Here is a 22500-nt window from a genome sequence, read left to right as displayed (position 1 = left end):
GCCTCTTTTTATATAGAAATTCGACGTGATTAACGCCACATTTTATATAGAAATTCGATGTGATTAACGCGTTGACCACACGCTTGGAATCACCCTTAGAAAGGTACACCAAGTTTCGAGCAACACTACGGAATGAGATAAAGTTTCTTGATCGTCATCCTCATTGGTATCCACGCGGAGGGTCAAAGAAGCAATCAACTTAACACTTGCCTCTAAAAACATCAACAGAAACAATGGAATAGAAATGTGATGCGAAAAGAATTAACGAAATAAGAAGTGTAATGAAAATAGCCTAACAAGGTTTCTTAAAGTCCTTGTTGCTTTGAAAATCTTTGGGAGCAGTTTTATTGTCCCCAATACGGTTTAGGAAAGGTTTTTCATTATTAAACTGATCTGTAAATACTTTCGAACAGGCCAAGCACCGGTGGCTCAGTTGGTTGAGCAACTGTATGCAATGCGGGGCGTCGTGAGTTCGACTACGGCCGGTCCAACTGAGGCCGGGGAAAGTGCTGTCCTTGCAATTATACCCGCAAATGGTTAGACTTTTTATGGTCTTCTCGGATAAGTGTGATGAACCGAAGGCACTCCGTCTCACATCACTTATGTGGGACGGTAAAGAACCCCCACATTGTTCGAAAGGAGTTGGGGACGTAGTCCCCGGTGTGGTGGTCTCTCATTCATTCTGTTTTGGGAGCACCTCTATAAAGTACTTGTCTTTTAGTTAAGATTGTAAATTGCACTTCCCCCTCAAACGAGTGGTAAACTACATATTTATTCATTCCAGGTTGATTGCATGGCGATAGCGTGCGAGAGCTTAACTTGGGCAAACTTGATTTTCTGTTTTTTTAATGTTGCTATGGTTTTGGCATGTTCCTTTTTGCACTCAAGAGGTCTGGACAATGTTAACTCTTGGGCACTCCGACCTCAAATAGCTGATTTCGTAGAGGAACCCGTTATACACTGGTTTCGGGCCGTGGTCTTATGAGATCTCTAATCAGCCAGTTTTTGTTATGTAATTAATTCGAATAGGGTGAAACTCTCCAAAACGGTAGTTCCGATAATTTTCATAAAATATCTTACTTTGATCAACCCCATTCAATTCTTAAATCTGTCAGTCCTTAATGAAACCGGATGTGAATCACATCTGGTTTCATTGACGTTCGAATAAAAAGAACATTGCAAGAGAATGGTTTAATCTCCTTCTTTGCCTATATGACCTTTAAATCACACGATGAAGCTTAGTATAAATGCTCGGTTTTGCACATTGTCACGAAGCGCAAACACATTGATTTATCCACTGTGATAAAAGTTGTGTACAAACGTGAATAACAGCACTTGAAATTTGGTCAACACATTTCATGTTGCAGGTTTCAAGTCGCACGTGCAGAGCCACTTTTTTGCTTATTTAGTGGCGTTCTCTTTCTCTTTTCTTAAAAGGGTCATAGGCCTACTACTAAACACCACAAGTGCGAGAATTTGTCTTGCAATTCCCTCAAACATCACCAAGGCACCGTTATTGAGAACGCACCATTCCTAAATCATTTATATACCATTTGAAAACAACTACCGAACCATTCGTTGTACTTTTGAGAAGCCACTGGCTGCGAAATTTACAATCGGTCAAAATAGGGGTAACAACTTCTTGGCTTGACCCATTTAAGTGCCCAAAGTTGTTTATATATTAAATTGTCTCTGACATCCTTTATTTGACATGTTCAAGTCGAAAAATCAATGTTCATCATAGATATGATCAGATTCAGAGTGTATTTGGTATCACGGAATTCCATTAACAATATTCCGATTTCCTTTATTCAGCGTGATATTCGTCCCTTTTTTGGAATAAACTTTTCGAGCAATGAATCTTGGAGTAACTATTGACAAAATCAAAGCTAAAAGCCCCATTGGTAGAGTGACATCGAGGAGGGGGTGGGCTTTAGCCACACCCCACTCCCCCAAAAAAGTATTTTGGGCATAAAATTAGAAGTGATTAATTTCTAAACAAAGTCAATTTTCCATTTTTAACTGACAGAAGCTTACATCTCTACCTTAAGAACTATTTTGCTAAGAACATACTGCTAAGGAGAGTAAGCCAATCATTGAAGCTTATTTCCAATGACACGATTTGTGTTGTCTTTAATTTTGTGTAATTATTGATTCCAAACAAAAATATGGATAAAAGATTGTTAAGAAACAAGAAGCTTGTCATCAGCACACGTAAAAACATCCAATTTTAGATTTATTAGACCTGTAAAATATTGCTTCTAAGTGGGCCAAATAAAAAAGAAATCCGATTTTAATAACGTCACAGCTAACGTAAAAGAGAGAAAACAAAAGATTGTTAACATGCTTTAACTTGAAACTTTAAAATAGTAACCGTAATAGGCTTTAAAGCAAAGAAGACTTCTAAATCCTATTATTTCGTGTTTGAATTGAATTGGTAGCCACACTCTTGTTACCTACCGTAAGTTCATAATCTGATACAATAATAAAACAAGCGCGCAGGCCTTGTCCTTTTATAGAACTACGACGAAAGCAACCTGTTGAATCGAGGAAGAGAGCGAGATAGAAATGTGTTTACAACGGGGGCACACTTTTCAATTCCCACTCTTTAAAATAAGTTGGGAAAAATACTATTATCGTTTTTTTCGGTGAATAAGACTATTTGAACGGGGTTGCTTATTAGCGTTTTTATTCAGGGGAGAATTTACCAAGCATCTCTCACAAACGTAGTTGTCATAGCTAAATCTGACCACTGTTATTTTACTACTTTTGTAGATACTCAGTAGTTGCCGCAATTGTGGAAAGCACACATCTTAGTAAGAAGAGAAACAATCCACATCAAGACAATAGGGGACTATCAAAACATGACTAAAAAAATTAAACCATGACCCCTGCATTAAGAGATTAAGTTTGGAAAACTCCTAATTCCAGTTAGAATCATTGCCAAAGAGATAAATTAGGCCTGTGCTAATCAGCTTATCAAGAGATGTGGTCATGTATAAAGCAATCAGTGTGTGAAGACATCCCTTCAGTCTGATCAAAATGTCCGCTAGAGGCTATTACAGGGTTCAATTGTGTTTTGTCTTCTTCTCAGTTGTGTTGTTGAATCAAGGCTGCAAAGGTACTTTGAACTAATTTTCTATCGCGCTATTATTTCGCCATTATTTTATGCTCCAATTAAACCTGTCTTCCTGAATTGATGCAGAAACAAAGATTTGGGGGAGGGGCACAAGCTCTGGAATAAGGAAGTACCGAATGAAAATTGTTGAATCGCGATTTAAGGCGATTTTAAGATGCTTTTCGACCGCCTTCAGTATTTCTGCATGCCAAATTGACGTGTATATGAAAAATTGTGCTAAATTTTTCTGCCATCAGTTTACGTTACTATTAAACCAGTCTTTTTAAATTGATCCAGCAATGACGCATTGCAGGGGGTGGGGCGCATGCTCAGCCATCATTAACGATGGAATGAAAATAGTTTAAAAGTTGATTTAAAGCCAGTTTTAAGCACCAGTAGTAAGAAAGTTCTTAGTGCATCTGCCAAAATTGCCCTGCCTAGAAATTCTTGCCGTTGTTTTTCTACTCCATGTAACTATTTATTTCTGAATTAATGCAGCAAGGAAGAACTGGAGGTGGGGTACATGCACACACAACAATTTGCTGAAAACGCGATTTTCGCCAGTTTAAGCAGTTTTTCAAACGCCTTCAGTGCCTCTGCGAAACTGCCCTGTCTATAGATACTAGCGATAATCTTTTTAGTGAGAAAAGCGTTGCGATAGGTCTTCGATCAAAAAGACACAATCTACAAACATACTTTTCAAGACTGGCCATGTAGTCAAAGATTTAATTATATAAACATAGGATGCCATCTTTCTTATTAATTATAGCTTCTAGATTCAAGACTGGAAAAGTAAACATAACGGCATCAAGTCCAGGACTATTCGCTTGCAAGGCAATTTCTTTCACTCAGCCTTTCTACGGAAGACAGGCAGTTAAAGTGTTTGCATCCTTTGGTCATTCGGTGAAAAACTCAAGCCTTGGTAATGGCGCTGCCATTTGGGTGGAATCAGAAGACAGGCATCAATTTAAGACTTGTATTTCTGAATATGGCGAAGGTTCCAATGGAAAGGCAGAAGTTAACTGGATTGCTGTCCAGTCTGCTCCATCTGGAGCTCAAATAGGAAGTCATGCGCTGAACTCCTGGACGACTGAAACAAAGTGCGAAAAGATCGTCTTCCCTCAGGCAAGTCTTACCCGAGGGGAGATACGCTTATTTTTCTGATAGATATTGATGAGCAGAAGGGATTCAAAGCTTGCTTTAGAGCTATAATGGAAAATTATATCCTCTAGGACACACTTAATTTTAGACATCTTTTGTCGAGCAAGCGACAGATAGGGCAGAACTAACTCGAACTTTTAATGCTTTATAGACTATCACATTATCAGTGAAAATGGTTCCCTACATTGCAAGAGAATACATCATATACCGTATGAGTTGACTTGAGATTAATTAGTGATTAGATTATGTTACAGCGTATCTTGGATGTCTTTCTCTCTGTGCTCATTACCTCATTGGCTGATAATGTTCTGTTTCTAAATAATTTATGTACTTTTAGCGTTTCCTGTTTCCACCAAATGTTGTTGTCACACCTAGTCACCAGACTCCACAGAGACCCCAGGATGCCCTGGCTTTTTGGATTGAAGATTATACTGCCGGCAGTTTTACACTTTGTGTTCGGGAAACCAAGATTTTTGCTGGCGTTCATCGAAACATTAGAATCGTAAGTGTTTAGTTGATTGATGCAATACAATATCGCCCCATTGTAAGAAACAAGGGCGTAGCCAGGGGGGTCCTGAAGTGCCCGTGACCCCCCCCTTTGTAAGCCGTTTTTTACTCAAACAACCTACAATATTCAGGTTGCGAAAACGCGAGTACCCTCTGTTTGACAGAGTGTGATCCCCCCTTTGAAAAATCCTGGCTACGCCCATGGTAAGAAACAATAAGTTACAGTTCATTTTCACAATTTGGTTCTTAATACAAGCAATGACCAATACTAGACAGACCCTTGAAGTTGAATTAAATTCAACCAAGCAGACAAGTGAGCTCTCTCGACCTCTATATCCTTGCTGACTGAGACCAATTTGGGATTTGCGGCAGTGGTCGAATCGACACGGGAGGGAGCTTGCCTTTCCATGGGAACCGGCCTTTCCGCCGTTTGGGGTAACCCAGTCATCTGGAGCCTTCCTGAGGATAAAGCCGAGCTGGCTAGGCGCGATTCTAAGTCAACCAAGCTGACCTCAGCACTTAAAAATCCGATTTCGAATCGGTTATAGGTAAAATTGACGCGGAGAATGTTGAGTTCTATGTTTTGGGCGATCTGAACTGCAACTTAGCTGCTCCTCAATTGGACCATAACGCAAATCTACTCTCTAGCATCGCTGACGTTTACAGCCTGCAGCAGCTCATTACTGATCCCACTCGTTGCACTGAATCCTCTTCAACTTTAATTGATCTTTAATTGATTTAATTTTTACTAACCGTCCTGATAGGATTGTATGTTCTGGAGTGTCTCGTATAGGCATAAGCGATCACAGCCTTATTTATGCTTATCGCAAGCTTTCTATAGATTTACCCTCGAGGGGCCATACTACAGTTACCTATAGAAAATTTAAGAACTTTAATTTATCCAATTTTCGTAGAGATATTGCACATCAAAATTGGCAGATCATAGGTAACTATGATAACCCAAATGATATGTGGGAAGCCTGGAAAAAACTGTTCCTTCGTTGTGTTGACAAGCATGCCCCCTTGCGTAATAAACGTGTTCGCCCTTGCAAATCACCTTGGATTACTTCGCAACTCAAAAAGCGCTTGCATGCAAGAGATATTCTTAAGTTAAAAGCTACTCGTTCTGGTAATGCGGAGGACTGGCGTAAATTCAAAACACTTCGCAATATAGTAAACAATGAAATCAAACGTGCGAAAGAATGTCACTATAAGCATGCCCTCAATGAGTACCAAGGTGATCCACGTAACACTTGGCGGATTGTCAATGAGCTTATGTCTAGGAAATCACACAAATGTGTCATAAGCGAACTTAAGCTCCCCTGTGGCAATTCTATTTATGATTCTCATGAGTTGTCTAACGCCTTTAATGATCATTTTTCTTCTATTGGGCCTAAGTTAGCAAATGATATTCACGCCAATGAAGACAATTCTTCTCATTTGGATTATTTAGCTGAGACTGGTCACTGCACATTCGAACTAAAACCGACCAGCGTCTCTAAGATTCTTCTTCTTTTATCCAGATTATGTAAGTCAAAATCTACTGGTTTGGACAGAATATCTGCAAAACTCTTGCGCGAATGTGCTGACTTAATAGCCGAATCACTCTTTACTATCTTTAATCATTCTATTGTTTCTGGAATTTTCCCTGATGAATGGAAACTTTCGAAAGTCATCCCCTTGTTCAAACAGGGTAATCGTTCAGATCTAAATAATAACCGCCCAATTTCAGTAATTCCAGTTGTAGCTAAAGTCTATAATTACCTTACTATACACAAACTCATTTCAAGACACCAATCGGGATTTCGACCTCTTCATTCCACTGTCACTGCCTTACTTGAAGCTACAGATAGCTGGGCTTACAACATTGATCAGGGTAATGTAAACGCAGTCGTTTTCTTGGATTTAAAGAAAGCCTTTGACACCGTCGATCACGATATTCTTTTGTCTAAACTTGCGAAATATGGTGTCAGTGGCACTTCATACAATTGGTTTAGATCATACTTGGACTGCCGCAAGCAACGATGTTTTATAAATGGTTCTCTCTCTGGGGACCATTTCCTTACTTGTGGTATACCTCAAGGTACAATTCTGGGTCCACTCCTTTTTCTAATATATATTAACGACTTACCTTACTGTCTATTAAATTCTGAACCTCGAATGTATGCTGACGACACACACATAACTTTTGCTAGTAATAACACCCAAAGTATTAACACTGTTTTAAATGAGGATCTTGCTAGAGTTGAAAGATGGCTAACTGCTAACAAGATTACTCTTAACGCATCTAAAACTGAGTTTATGTTGATCGGATCGAGGCAAAGGCTAAGCACGTTTCACAACCCTCCGTCACTTATTATTGACGGTGCACCTATAACTCAAGTTACCTCTACGAAATCTCTAGGTGTTCATATTGATCAGACTTTATCTTGGAATGTTCATGTTGAGACTTAATGTAAGAAAATCGCGTCTGGTATTGGAGCGTTGAAGACGTTCCACATGAGACTCTCCGATCAATCTTCATGTCTTTAGTACAGCCTCACTTTGATTACTGCGATTCTGTCTGGGGATGTTGCGGCAAAACCCTAGCCAGTAAACTTACAAAACTTCAAAATCGCGCTGCGCGTATACTCACTTACTCGAACTATGATGCCAACGCTGATAACCTTATCCAAAACTTGGATGGATAAAACTTGATTCTCAACGAACAATCCATAAGGCTGTGATGGTTTATAAGTCGCTTAATGGTCTTACTCCCGATTACCTTAGTTCTAAATTTGTTGACCGTAGTAGCGTCTCCAGTTACTCCTTAAGGGACACAGAGGGCAAACTAGCTATCCCACAGCCACACACAAACTATAAGAAAAATAGCTTCAGCTACACTGGAGCAGTTCTTTGGAATAGTTTACCAATCGAGTTGCGGCAGGCTGACTCTCTTAGAGCGTTCCGGGCTGGCTGCAAGCGTTTCTTTACATGAAGTTAAATCTACAATTATTATACATGTACACGGCACTCATGTAAAGCAGGTTTTATTTTGTCATTTAATGTTATAGTTATATTTATTGATTATTTAGAGTAATTTAAGAATAATGTAGTTCTAGTCTTTGTATAATTTGTAATAATTCTGGTAATTAATTAGGTTTTTATAGTTGCGACTGATGAGTTTACCGTGTCTAAATAAAGTTATCCTATCCTATCCTATCCTATCCTATCCTATCATATTGGAAGAGACAAATCCCAAATTCGGGGGGGGGGGGGGTAGCGGGCCAAAAAGTTATTTTCTTAGCGCTTGTATAGGGCCTTCACTATGAGAGTTATGGCCAAAGGAGTGTCATGGCTGAATTGCACGAGTCAATGTACATCGTCAGGCATGCGTCTCGCGGAAGGGGGGGTGGGGAGTAGTGGAGCAAAAAGTGATTTTCTTATCCCTACACGTGAGTACCTCCTAGTTTCTTAAGAAAATTATTCTTTCAAGCGCTTTCATTGTAAGCAAACAATTTGACCCCCACGTCTCAATGTTGTTTTGTGGGGGGCCACGAACAGTTTCCTGGAAATCAACACTTTGCAAACCAACACTGGATAGGGGAAGGGGGGAGTAGAAGTGACTGCCGTGGAATTCACAAGGGAGAAATAATGAAAAAGTGCTTTCTGTCGGTTTTGTACAGTTTTCTTAAAGGAGCTATGGCACGTGATATTAGGGTGTTTAAGGGAAATCTTTAGTTAATCACGAGTTTAAAACTTGAAGATGGTAATGCGGAATTCATTTACTGATAAAATTATCGTTACATCCCAAAAAGATGATTCTGAGCAAAAACGACCTTCATCCAATTGATTTGTCCTAAACTTGAAAAACGTAGGGCTGATTTTTCAAGATTCTCCAAATGGAATACATACACATACATACTTAATTGACCGCTCCCCATACGGGCTTTTCAGGGCCAATGAAACACAATGAAACGAAGGAACAGAACAACAACTGTTTAGAATCCCAACTGGCCGGAGGCAAACCAGTTGGTTATTTACAAAGTGCAGCTGGGAAGTTGAACCAGGGACTACCAGGATCAAATTCACCGAATGGTCAGAGCGGATCTTGAACCCGGGATCTCCGGATCTCAAGGCAAGCGCCCTAACCACTGGGCCACACTGCCTCCTATAGAATCCTTTTCAATCTTTCCAAATTGTGTCCATCGATGCTTCTTTTTCCTTTTCTGTATTTCTTTTATCTTGCTCAAGAGTTCTAAGTGGTTATGGCAACGTTTCATTCTACTTTTTGGGCATTTTGGGTGTCATGATAGTACATCATTTTGCTTGACAAAGCCCCTTTGCTCAAATTTGGTCATAGCGGGGACAGTTAAAAGGGAGAAAAGGCTACTCCAAAACCTCTCGCCATACATTATTTTTCCTAAAATGGAACAAATTCAGAAAAAACCCCGAATAAATCCACGATTCGTAAGATCTTAAAAAAATGTCTCATTTATTGCGACCATCAATCTCTCATCTACAAAAGCCAAATGATAATCTTGACGATAAGATGATAAAACAAGCAAAATCTAAAAACGTATGCGTCGTGGGCCTTTGTCTGGTCATTTTCTTTATTGTTTAGCTGCTGGGCAACCAGATCGACTTTAAATTTTCGCTGACTGTGCAATTAAGTCCCGTATGTGTAGCGGCATTTTGCGCGAGTTAAAAGTCCTCAAGAAATGTACCAGAACGTTTTTTTAAATGCTTAAACTGCGAATTTCTGTTTATCAAAGGCATCATTAAATTAAATGAAGGCACTGTAAAGCGGTGGCTTCTTTTAGCAGCCTGTTCGCATGTTATCAACCTCCACCATTGATATAAGAATGGGACTGTTTTATTCTGGCCATTTAAAAGTGGTTTTCACCTCTCCGATAAGACGTTCTTGAGTCAATACGGTTTATACGGATGAAAACGGAGGGTGAATATTATCAAGAAATGAAAAAAAAAAAAAAAATCTTATTCCGTTCACGATTTCAGCGAACACCTATATAGCGGAAATGTTTTAGCAGAACTCAAGTTCAAACCTGTTGGTGAAAGGTTTGAAAACACGTTGTTGCAAAATATTTGCTTTAACCATTTGTGTTCTTAAAGGGCCACCTACAGACTTCAGTTCGTCTAATGCCAGACGATTTTGCTCGTCAATGGAGGTGGGGTCATGGGTGAAGGGTTAACAACATCGACGACCACTCACAAACTATGTTCTCTTTAAACTCTTTGCCTCGTAAGAGCACCACCTACATACATTAATATTCTGTCTAATGCCAGACGAATTTATCCGTGAATTGAGCCCACTTTAAGTGTGAAAGGATTGATATGACTAACAATTTCTATGAATCTTTTGCATCTAGAACTGGTTGGCGTTTACCAACATAAGTTTCGTGAACTTTACCTTGACCGGCAGTTTGGCGTTTTCAAATAGGAGTTCCCCATCTCAGCAAGATAACTTTCCTTTCTGCAAGGTAAGAAATAAGAGTGCAAGGAGTCTGCCTTGTCTATCGCTAAGTTAGTTTCTCCTATAGAGTGGTTGTTGGAACTTTTATGTCAGGAGCCCATGTCCTGGACTGTACAACTTCGTTGAAATACTTCATTTTCACTCACGGTTCTCCCATCCGCTCCTTTGTTCTACTGTTACATTAAGTCAGCGTCTCGTACCTATCAGTAAGAAAGCTCGTAATCTAGGAGTCATTCTTTATAAACACCTCACTATGTCTAGTCAAGTGAAAAATATTTGCAGCTCCGCATCTCTTGCACTGCGAAACATAGGCAGGATTAGGAAATACTTAGATCAAACAAGCACTGAGCGCCTTCTGCATGCGTTCATTTCATCCAGACTAGACTACTGTAATAGCTTATTATACGGCTTACCAGTAATGGAGAGTCAGACGAACAAATTACAAAGACTGCAGAATTCAGCAGCTTTATTGAAGTTTTCTTCATTTTCTGCAGCATTCTAAAATTGCAGCCTAATATTGTCCTCAAACTTACTAACGTAATAAACAATTTGATTATTTTCACAGAAAGTCAACTTTATGGCTCCATTTTTCGCCCCACCTGTGATAATATTAACAGCAAAACGCAAACCCAATGATGAGAATTCGAGTTTCAGTTCTTCTGCAGATTCCGCAAAATGTGGGGCAGTAACCACTTGGATAACGGTGAGCAAGCCTGCAATGCATATTGCGTCAGGGTATGAGGGAAGAAATTTTCTGAAGAAGCCACCTCCATTCACTAAAAGCTAATAAAAAGAATTATCTATGATAATCGTTTATATCCTACTTATGTAACAAGCGCTCTCTTTCCAACAGATGTACCCTCGACTACGGTCTACCCAAGCAAACAGTCTTAGGTCCCTTTGTATCATATATTTGAACTATCAAATTGCTTTTTTCAACAAAGAGCTGGCAATTACTTTGCATACGCTTGTAATTATGGTCCAGCTCCTATCCATGATTGGTCATGACTTTGAATTTAAAAACACTGATTACTGGCTCACAGCGAGGAAACCTTGGCCGGTCATGAAAAATTAATGCTGCACACTATTCTGTTCCAAGGCCATCCTTGCAAATAAATTCAAATTTGACTAAAAAGCTGTCCTAGTGGAAATCATTGAGGTTAATAAACTTATTGGGATGAAAGATTTATGGTCTCACTGCAATTTGCTTCCATAAGAAATAAAAGTAAAATAGACTGTTTGGTTTTTATTCTTCACTCGTAATCCATCTTTCTTTAGTACACCACAAAATCAGAGACTGAGATGTGTGTTAAAAGTCATAACAGCGACGGCGGAAAGAAGGATCTCATTGAAATTGATTACGTAATTGTTGGAGGTAAGAGAAATGACTAGGCCAAAACAGAAAACGGAAACAGAATTATTAGAAAAACAAGTTCTCAGTTTTCGCACATCCTTTCTTTCTTTTTTGCCTTTCCCTTTTTTAAGCAGTAAGCCCTCGCGTATTGTGTTGTGTTAGGCTTCATTTGTAAAACGCAAACGTTAAACTGCTCTTGACAACTGGGCGCGGAGTCCGTTTTCCTCAAGATACAGAACACCGCTTTCAAGCTATAATTTTTCAACTTTTGAGTTAAGCAATATCTTGTGAGGAACAGTGGTAGCGTAGTAGTAGGAGCACTCTTTTTACCAATGTGGCTATAAATCGTTACAAACATACATACATTTATTGAAGCTCCCCCATAGGGGCTTTACAGTTACAATGTATCCTTGATATCTTATTAACGGAGAGGCTGTGTAAGTTATCAAATTTACATTCATTTGGCTTGTTATTGTCTTTAAAAACGTGTTTAAAAAAAACAGCTTTTCAGAAAAAGCGGATTGCAAAGTTTTTCTTTCTAGCTCATGAAGAGTCTTGGGGTCCCTCATAGTGTAGGAGATAACCGTAATTGAAGGCTACTGAAGGGACATACCCAGAAAGGAAAAATTGCAAGCGATCACTGTTTACGGGTGTTGGAAGCTCCTGTACAAGTAGGCTGGGGGAATGATCTGGGCTGGATTGGAGACATTGGAAGCACATTAGGGGCACGAGTGCTCAAAAATAGCATCCTGAGCACTGATCCCCATTGGGAAACTTGAAGAAATAGCCTCAGGGAACATCAAGGGCCTTCCCGACACCGGTTGCCGCAATGGGTTTTTTGACATTTCTCTGGGACATTGGCCACAATTCCCAATGTATGGTTTTCGTCATAAAAAACGCCATTATGTCCCCTAGCAGCCAGATCCTTCATAGTAGCCCCATATTTCATGAAGCCTGGGGCCTCGCGGGGGATACTGTGCAGTAAAAATACCAACATACACATCAAAAACTTGTAGCCAAAACATCTGTTGAGCTAATGCGTTTCGCCTTGTTAACTGGCTTGAGAGCTAACGATGGGAAAGAAACTTCCGGTGAGGGTTGGAGGTGGAATGTGAAACTTTTTCTCGAAATTTGGATTAACAAGAAGGGAGTCAAAATCAACAAATTCATTTTGTATGATTTTGGTCCGAAGTTTAGCTGGAACCAGCGCGTCATTTGGTAAATTGACAGGCAAGAAAGCATCATTGTGACCCTGGGTCCCAGGGAGCAAATTCTACTCACCTGAAAAAGAGGCTAAGACTGGCCGGTATCTGGAATAAGAGTGGAACCCGGGAGCTGTACAGTGTTTTGGGACGGGTAGTGGCAAGATAGTCTTGTAAAAGAGCACAAAGTTGGTTGCTTTTTTATCGGCTCTCAATTTTTTAGTTTAATCATGTTTAATGTCGTAAGAAAGGTTTATTCGCCTTGGACTATCATCGAAACATAAGTTAACATTATCATCTTCTCACTATGCTGAGATATTCAAGGTCTTCACTCCTGAAATTACGGTATTGGTGGAAGATTCCTGAGTCATGCTCTGGCTTTAAAACTGCTCGCCATGTTCAATAACAGCAGCACAACAACAACAACAACAAACAATACAACAACAGGTGAAACCTCTTTGCTCTCAAGCACGGAACACTCTGAAAGCTATAAGCCTACTTCAGCGATTTAGAGCAATCCGGAAACCTCGAAATACTTCACGTATATTTCCAATTGAATCGAGGATTGCAACGAATTTTGAGTTTGAAAATTTCGAAACTAGAACTACTCAACCAAGACGAGCTAACTTTAACAATGTTATCAATATTCAATTTGACACCTCGAAAGACAATTCAGGCGTAACAGAATCTGAACTAGGGTTGCGTCAAAAGAATGGCTCTTTGAACTCTAAGGACTGTGATTTTACCTTATTTAATCCACGTCCAATCTGTAATAAGGCTTTACTAATGAAAGGACTGCACTTCTTGATAATGGCTTTGATTTTTTTGGCACTAACTGGCTCAAGCTCGGAGATGTCGATAGCATAATAGTAAACAACCTCTGCCCTACAGGACAGCGGCGGCGGTGCTGGTTTATTATTCAGGAGCGTCCATCATATCAAATCTAACGATATTAAATCTTTTTTTCGACGTTTGGATATTTAAATGTTTTTGCTTAGTCTACCGACGAATGTTTGAACATCATTATACTTTATAGTCCACCAGATACTCCTTTTCGACTTTTATTGATGAATTCAGTACTCTTTTGGAACACGTTGTCTTATTAAGTGACTATCCTGTTATCGTTGGTGACTTCAACATTTACGTAGATAAGCCGAACGACTCTGAAGCTTCTGATTTCAATAGTTTTGCTGTCCTCTTTTTGGCCTAGTATAAAGGATAGACTTTCCAAGTCATCGAAATGTCCACAACCGCGATCTTGTTATTACAAAAGCAATGTGAAACATCACCCACATGTACTGGGTTTGAATCAATGGATCCGGTGCTGCTACGCTATTGTTGAGTTAAAAATTTCATTAAAGAAAACGTCCATATATGTTGAAATGGATTGTATTAGTAGTAGTAGTAGTTGCAGATAAGTTTCTCAAGATCTGCAGATTCTTTCGAAGCAGTTACTATCAATAACAAAAACCAATAGAGGTTGTAACTAGCGTAAAACTTCTTGGTCTCACAATTTCAAACAATCTTAAGTGGAACGAAAATTTGGTTTTATCAACGGACGTTGATAATGTAAATTGGCCACCGTACAGAGATTCTAAAAGCTGACGTTTTCGAGCGTTAGCCCTTCGTCAGAGCGGAAGTGGAACGCTCACATAGAGAATGTTATCAAAAAGGAGCCTCCAGGCTTTATCAGTTAAGGCAACTTAAGCGTGCAAAAGGAGATCCTGCGCAGCTAGTTTTGTTTTTTTATACTACGTGTTATCCGGCCCGTGTCTGAATATGCTTGCTAAGTTTTCCACGATGGTCTACCTAAGTATCTCTCTGAAGAGCTAGAGAAAATTCAGCGCCGTGCTCTTCTCTCTTTATACTTCACCAAAAACTGACATTATTCGAAGTCGTGGTCTAAAGTACCACCTTTATTCTGACGACACACAGCTGTACTTGGCATTCAATCCCGCTTGTAGTGAGGACCTCGTTACAGCTACGTCATCATTGTGTTGAAGCTTGTGTGGCTGAAATTCGTGTTTGGATGTCTCGTAACCATTTGAAATTGAACGATAATAAGTCTGAACATTTAGTTTTCCACACAAGACATTCACCACGTCCTGACATTTCTAATGTTATGGTGGGCGAAGAGGGTGTAACTCCAACTGCCTCATGTCGTAATATTGGTGTTGTGTTTGATGACACCCTCACCTTTGAGACTCATATCAATTCTGTTTGCAAGACTTCATTCTGGCACTTGAGGAACATCTGGATGATTTGCACTTACCTGGATAAATCATCATTGGAAATTCTGATCCATGCCTTCTTTACAAACAAACTGGACTACTATAACTCTCTTTTAACTGGTCTCCCTAAATACCTAATTCAGCTGCTCCAGCCAATGCAAATGCAGCTGCACGTTTCGTTAGTGGGTCAAAGAATATGATCATATCACGCCAATTCTACATGAGCTCCACTGGCTCCCTGTTGAGAAGCGTATAACTTACAAAACTTTGCTAGTTACTTTCAAGTGCTTAAACAATCTGGCACCGTCTTATCTATCTGACCTCATCATTTTAGTGCAAGCCTAAACGAGCTCTGCTTTCTAGTTCTAAGAATTTATTAGTAATTCCTCGTACCAACACTATACGATATGGCGAAAGAGCATTTTGTGCTGTAGTACCTAGACTCTGGAATGGTTTACCACTAGACATAAAGATCAATTAGCAGTTTAGAGCTTTTAAGAAAAAAACTCAAAGCATTTCTTTTTACTTTACAACGACAATTATGACTAGGGAACTTGAAACTTATGATTAAGATTGAGAATACATGTTTCGGATGAAACATCATCCATCGTCAGTTGACAAATGAGAAATAAACTAAAGTTGAGCAATAAATAGTGTAACAAAGTGATATAACATGAATAATTAAGGATGAAGGCGAGAACAGAATAAAAACACCCAACCACGAAACAAAACAGAAAAAACCAAACTGTTTAGGCTAAGAAAAGAAACTAATTAGTATGAAAGGGATAAATTAAGATGTTTGACTTGGGAATTTAAAGATGGCTGCTCCAAAGGATATGCATGGCTCTTTGATTTTCAATTGGAAACGTGTGGAAGCAGAGTCGAGGATTTTTAAAACAGTCTTCTGAACACCGGGAGCGACAATTTTCAGAACCTCTCAAGTGCTTAAATATGTGGGAATGTTTGTCGGAGGCGAGATGTTCACGGATGCGAGTGGCGAAATGTCTATTGGTTTCACCAATATAACAGGCATTACAGCCTGCACATGAAAACTTGTAAATGACTCGCGATCGTAAACCCGCAGGGATAGGATCCTTCGCCCCAAACCAACTCCTAATTTTAAACGGGGTGAACACCAACTTAATTTCCAGGTCGCTGCAAAATTTGTTGACTAATTTCTTAATTCTGCGTTTTGTTATGATGGAAAAGGGACCGATGTACGGTAATTTAAAATACAAACAATTGTCCTTCCGAGCAACACTCTGAGAGGAATCGGAGGTAAAGTAATTGTTGAGAAATTTTCTAACAACAACAATTCTCGATAACGCTAGAAGGAAACAAATTCTTCCTTAATGTTTTTTGTAAGGTTGCTTATGTCCAAGTGAAAACCAGTCCAAGTATTATTAATTTTAAATACTCGGTCAACCAGAGTGCGTACTAGTCCTAATTTGTAACTGAAAGGTACAAAGCTGTAATAATTAGTGAGAAGACCGGTGTAGGTCTTCTTGTGGAAAACCGAGGTAATAATGCCCTGATTACTATGGTTATCTAAAAGCACATCTAAGAAGGGAAGCTTGTGGTTTTTTCTTCCTTCTCCATAGTAAACTTGATGTTAGGATGCTGGCTGTTGATATAACTAAAGAAAAATATAAAGCATCCTGCTCGGTATTAAACAAAGCAAGGTGTCGTCGACATATCTACGGTAAAACTCGATACCTGAATTGTAATTACACCGGTCTTCTCACTAATTATAATACAGCTTTGTACTTTCAGTTACAAATCAAGTTTTAGGACTAGTACTTTTAGATAACCACTCTGGTTGACCGAGTACCTTTTTAAATTAGGACTAGTACGCACTCTGGTTGACTTAGTATTTAAAATTAATAATACTTGACTGGTTTTCACTTGGACATAAGCAACCTACCAAAACATTAAGGAAGAATTTGTTTTTTCCTTCTAGCGTTATCGAGAATGTTGTTAGAAAATTTCTCAACAATTACTTTACCTCCGATTCCTCTCAGAGTGTTGCTCGGAGGACAATTGTTTGTATTTTAAATTACCGTACATCGGTCCCTTTTCATCATAACAAAACGCAGAATTAAGAAATTAGTCAACAAATTTTGCAGCGACCTGGAAATTAAGTTGGTGTTCACCCCGTTAAAATTAGGAGTTGGTTTGGGGCGAAGGATCCTATCCCTGCGGGTTTACGATCGCGAGTCATTTACAAGTTTTCATGTGCAGGCTGTAATGCCTGTTATATTGGTGAAACCAATAGACATTTCGCCACTCGCATCCGTGAACATCTCGCCTCCGACAAACATTCCCACATATTTAAGCACTTGAGAGGTTCTGAAAATTGTCGCTCCCGGTGTTCAGAAGACTGTTTTAAAATCCTCGACTCTGCTTCCACACGTTTCCAATTGAAAATCAAAGAAGCCATGCATATCCTTTGGGAGCAGCCATCTTTAAATTCCCAAGTCAAACATCTTAATTTATCCCTTCATACTAATTAGTTTCTTTTCTTAGCCTAAACAGTTTTTTTTTTTTTTTTCTGTTTTGTTTCGTGGTTGGGTGTTTTTATTCTGTTCTCGCCTTCATCCTTAATTATTCATGTTATATCTCACTTTGTTACACTATTTATTGCTGCTCAACTTTAGTTTATTTCTCATTTGTCAACTGACGATGGATGATGTTTCATCCGAAACATGTATTGATTAAATATGAATTTCAAAAACATCGTATGGATCATCAAAAATAAATTAGCGATAAAATAAAAAAAAGCTTACAGACAATCTAAGGCTCTCTAATACTAAAACTATATTGAGCTCCTATACTATTCCCACGGGGAAAGTCAATTGGCAGTAGCTTTGAAAGTTCTCACTATGTTGAGAGAACTCGAGATGGTAGCCTTCTGCATCCTTCTCAAAACGTCATAGCCCCTACTGCCAAAGAGCTTCCTCATTGTCAGGTCTACATCCCTTGACCACCCCCCAGCACGCCAATGATGATGTTGCATTGTTTCAATGTCATAGCCAGGGTACTGTTTCTTTAGCTCAAATCGCAGTGGCCCGTACTTGACCGTCTTCTCCTCGGACTTCTTTTCCTGATGCTCCATCCACGGACAGGACATCTCCACAGCCCACACCTTCTTATTCTTGTGGTCCACAAATCGAGCGTCCACTCTGTTAGCGTTGACAATGGTGTGTTCCGCATAAACTGGAACATCCCAAAACGCTAATGCCTCAGATGACTCATAGACTGGTTTGGGTACTGCACACGAGTACCAGGGAGGGACTGAATCAATTAGCCTCAGATCCCTAGTCATCTCGAAGAAGAGGACTTTCAGTACTGCGAAATTAATAAATATATAATAATAATAATAATAATAATAATAATAATAATAATAATAATAATAAGGTAGATAAAAAATTAGCACACGGTCTACTATACCGAAGCAACAAGGGCTTTAACAAAAACTGGTAAATTGAGGCCAGAAAGCAACTAATAAATCGAACCCGCGCCGGAGGTGGAGGTTGGGAGAGGTGTACTTTTTCCAACAAACGTGAAACAAAGACTTCACGACATACCACCTTTCATAGACCTTCATAACACACAAAAGTGAAAGTTATAATTCAAAGCCCAAGAAATGTCCAAAAAAAGAAACCCGTTTGAGCAGAAACGAAATGTTACATGTCTATAGGTGGAAAATAAAGAAAAAAACGACTGGGCAAAAGACTACGAAAGCTCGCCTTAGGTGACAAAATCAGAGCAAGAGAAGGGCCTTCAAGGTGGCTCCCCGATAGCTGCGATAAAGTGAATACTGGCCTCGGGGGTTTAAGTAAACACCATCGGGCAAATATAGAGTGACGGGTGGTATTATTAAAAACCAAATGACGCCAAGAAAAACATTGGCACAAAGCTATAGAACACCGTTGAGCTAAGGCGCCTTCTTTTATGCTTCCTGCGGTTCGACTTTGTTAGATCTTGTTAAGCTGTAATTTACGTATTGTACGAGTTTGTTGTCCAGTTATTTCAACTCGGTAAATGGGAAGGAACACTTTTGTTGAAACGTATTGTAAACTAAATGCTATTTCATACATGTTTCCAGACTTGGACCCATGTCTCAATGTGACATGTCAGCATCATTGCTTGTGCAAGGCTTTTGGTCCATTCAGTGCTCGCTGTGTAAGCATCGACAGATGCCCATCTTCGCAAGAACCAATTTGTTCATCAAATGGCACAACGTATGACAATAAGTGTCTGTTTGAACATGAGATGTGCCTGCTGCGGCTCAACTTTACAATCCAGCATCCTGGCAGCTGCGAAGGTCAGCACCTCAATACATAATTTTGTTCAAAATTAAGTACCAACCAAACCTTGTTCCCAGGGTTGGGAACCCTGGTTAGGGCTGGTCACTTTTTTAAATGTGTGTTTGGGGAGGGGTCGCAGTGTAGGCCTTGTCATCATTGCGAGGAACAGAATCACAACACATTTGATTTTGTGGCCAGACGACCATCGAAAAAACGTTTCACGGCAAGGTATTGAATATACTAAACGTCGAATTCGACGTGAAAGGAAAAAAGTTGATATAAAATCAATCCGACGGAACAGAAAATATACTCCCGTCTTTCGAATTTTTGTATGCCGGTGAGAAGGTAAAAATTAAAACTACTCAACAAGCTCAAGTGAGCAGTCAAATTGAGTGATAACGAAGGATACTAATAGTTTGCGACACGTTTAAAGAAAAGAAAGTTTTGCCGTGAAAGAAAACAGGGGAAAACGTTTATCCATGGGAAACAAACGTGTTCGGCGATCAATCAGTCGGTATCATATGTTTAAGTCACGTATCGACCTCAAACTGTGCAGGTATTTTATTTTGTTCTCTGATTTTCGTTTTTCTTTCGAATGTTAAACAAAGTGATTCCTAAGTCGCACGCTTGTCAAGCGAGTAGACAGTTTTGAATTACTTGTATTTCAACAACTTCGTCTAAATTGTCGCTGTTATCTTTTTGGAACTGCACACCGGGCTTAAGGTAATTCCTTAGTATTGCATTGCGCATCCCTACTGGGCACGATTTTCGCGTCATTAGCGCGCGCACATGAGCACGTGCGCATACAAAACGTAAGAGATTTCGCTCAAACTAAACCCGATAGCGAAATAAGTGCTCCTTTTCTCTCAAACGAGCACGGCGACCCCCGATTTTTTTTTTAGGTATTTGGTAAGAACAGTCTAATAAAGAACATATTTGAAGAAGAAAAAAAGTTTGAAAGTAGAACATGAATTTTCTTTGGAAAACAGTTCCATACTGGGTGTATTTTACCCAAGGCGAGGACTTCAAGCTAACCACGGAACTGTCCCAAAAAGTGCACTATTGTCACAACCAGGAAATCAAAGTCGGCGTAAATGAAGCATTACTGCTTATGTAAATAAAAGAAGCTTTATTTGCAAAATAAAATTTTGTGTCTTTGAAGTAACCAAGACTTAATTCTGTATGAAGGTGATTCGAAATTTTAACGCGAAAACAGTAAAAAGACCCCATTTTAAGAGCCTGCTGACGCGTAAACAAGCACGGTGACCCCACTTTTTAATTGCACTTTTTTAATGTTCATATCATGAATGTGAATTATGCCAAGTTTCCAAAAAAGTTTGAGAGTAGAACAATTTCAAGGGAATTACCTTAAGCGTTTGATTATTAACACAAATTGTGAAGTATATTTTTAGCGCCGGTAAAATAACAGAGACATTTTATCACGCAAACGTAGTGCGTGGTGATAGTGTATGTTCTGTGGAAGCAACTTTAGCTACTAAAGAAATCTTTTTTGCGAACTTCAATCGGTCACAAAAGCTCTTGTTTTTAGCTTGACTGCTTTTGTGGGAATCTCCTGTGGGAATATAACATCAGCTGTTTTGACTTTTTTGAAACTTACATTGTGAAATAAAGATTATTTTCTGAAAAAAAAAATTTTGTCAAACAATTATGCTTTCGCCCAGTTGCGGGTCATATATAACGAAGACTCTACCGTAGTGGAGCAATGTTTGTCGAGGAGAGACATGTGACCAGCCCCAACCAGGGTCTCTCTCCTCACTGTCAAAGAGACCCGGGGTCTCTGACAAAGAGACCCGGGGGTCTCACTGACAAAGAGACCCGGGGGAACGAGGTTGGTATCAACCAACTGATAAACCCTCGAAAAGAGAAAATGGAAAAACTTAAACTTTTTTTTAGAATAAATAACGGTAACATTTTCTGAAAGAACGTTTATAGCTCATCGATGAAAGATTTCATTAATTAGAAGAAAGAAACTTAAAAGTTGCCCGCATTTCTGTATGTAGCGGTATCCATCCCCGCCAAAACTTAAATCCAAACCTTGGGTAGACTTTCATATACCGGACCAAAATGGCGGAACACAAAAGAACCATTAGTATTCTGATTAGGCCTTGTTGATTAGGTATTAGGTAATTTGGAATTGAATGTTTGATTGACGAATTGAATGTGTGAATTTATAATTACGAGTTTAAATTGTATGATAAAATGCTTGAACTGAAGGTTTGGATTTAAGAACAAGTTTGAATTTTGGCGGGGATAGATACCCATAAAAAAATAGCCAAAAATAGAGCTTAGTAATAGTTAAGAATCTCGAGCGGACCCTTGACTGGGTGTTAAAACTAGGACTAATCTTACTTACTATATTTTCTTTTTCTCTTCTTTTTATCATTACTTTCGTGCCGAAAGGATTTCCTTTCCAGAGAGGTCGTCGTCACATGCCTCACATTCCATGGTTAGGGTATTCCCATTGTGAAGTCATTCCTTTCCAGCCCTACGTTTTCTACCCTGACAAAGCTATTGAAATGCAGATCACTGTCAATCATGTGGATACTGGTGACATGTCCTATGTCCACGATGCTGCGGTATCTTGGGTTGAAAATGTAAATTATCAACAATTTACTGCCTGCGTGATGGCGTCAGGATTTAATGAGCGAAAATACACTGCTAACATAACAGTTGACTGGATGGGTTATCAGGGAGCTCCAGCGGGTGGAGTAAGCGGAGAGACAAGAATATCTCAGTGGTGGACTGGGACGACTTGTGAGACAGTGAATTTTCCTTCGGTAAGGAACGATTTTGGAGCGATTTTCCTTGCTTTAAACTCAAAGCAAAATTAGGAAGGAGGGAATAATGGCTCTTAGACATAATTTTGGATTCTCCACTCTGTAAAGTCACAAAACCGAAGGAATTGCAAGACAATCCCCATTTTATGTAAATTTAATATCTTTGTTTTCCCCACCAAAAACCGGGGTGTAGCACTTGTAGCTACATTCTGATAATTAGTTTTTGTGGTTTTGTTGTACTTCACGGCCCGAGTTTGAAAAAAAAAGTTCAGCTGTCTTGTCATTGGGATGCTTGACTATTGCGAGGTCGTATTCAGTATAACCCGATGTTTATCTTGATATTAAT

General features: G+C 39.3%; 1 protein-coding gene across 1 annotated transcript in view; it reads left to right on the top strand.

The window, feature by feature from the left end:
• Positions 1–3000: 3000 nt before the first annotated feature.
• LOC138015400 (uncharacterized) overlaps positions 3001–22500 on the top strand; it is a 48641-nt gene continuing 29141 nt past the window's right edge. The window contains exons 1-8 of the mRNA XM_068862429.1: positions 3001–3121; positions 3888–4243; positions 4617–4781; positions 10156–10266; positions 10825–10962; positions 11538–11634; positions 19155–19373; positions 21778–22154. Coding sequence (XP_068718530.1) covers positions 3043–3121; positions 3888–4243; positions 4617–4781; positions 10156–10266; positions 10825–10962; positions 11538–11634; positions 19155–19373; positions 21778–22154 — 1542 coding nt within the window. The 5' untranslated portion in view covers positions 3001–3042. The remainder of the gene's footprint in view (positions 3122–3887; positions 4244–4616; positions 4782–10155; positions 10267–10824; positions 10963–11537; positions 11635–19154; positions 19374–21777; positions 22155–22500) is intronic.

Source organism: Montipora capricornis, chromosome 9 (genome assembly GCF_036669925.1).
Source record: "Montipora capricornis isolate CH-2021 chromosome 9, ASM3666992v2, whole genome shotgun sequence".
Lineage (NCBI taxonomy): Eukaryota > Metazoa > Cnidaria > Anthozoa > Scleractinia > Acroporidae > Montipora > Montipora capricornis.
Note: the sequence above shows the minus strand (reverse complement) of the source record. Positions and strands in the feature narration are given on the sequence as shown.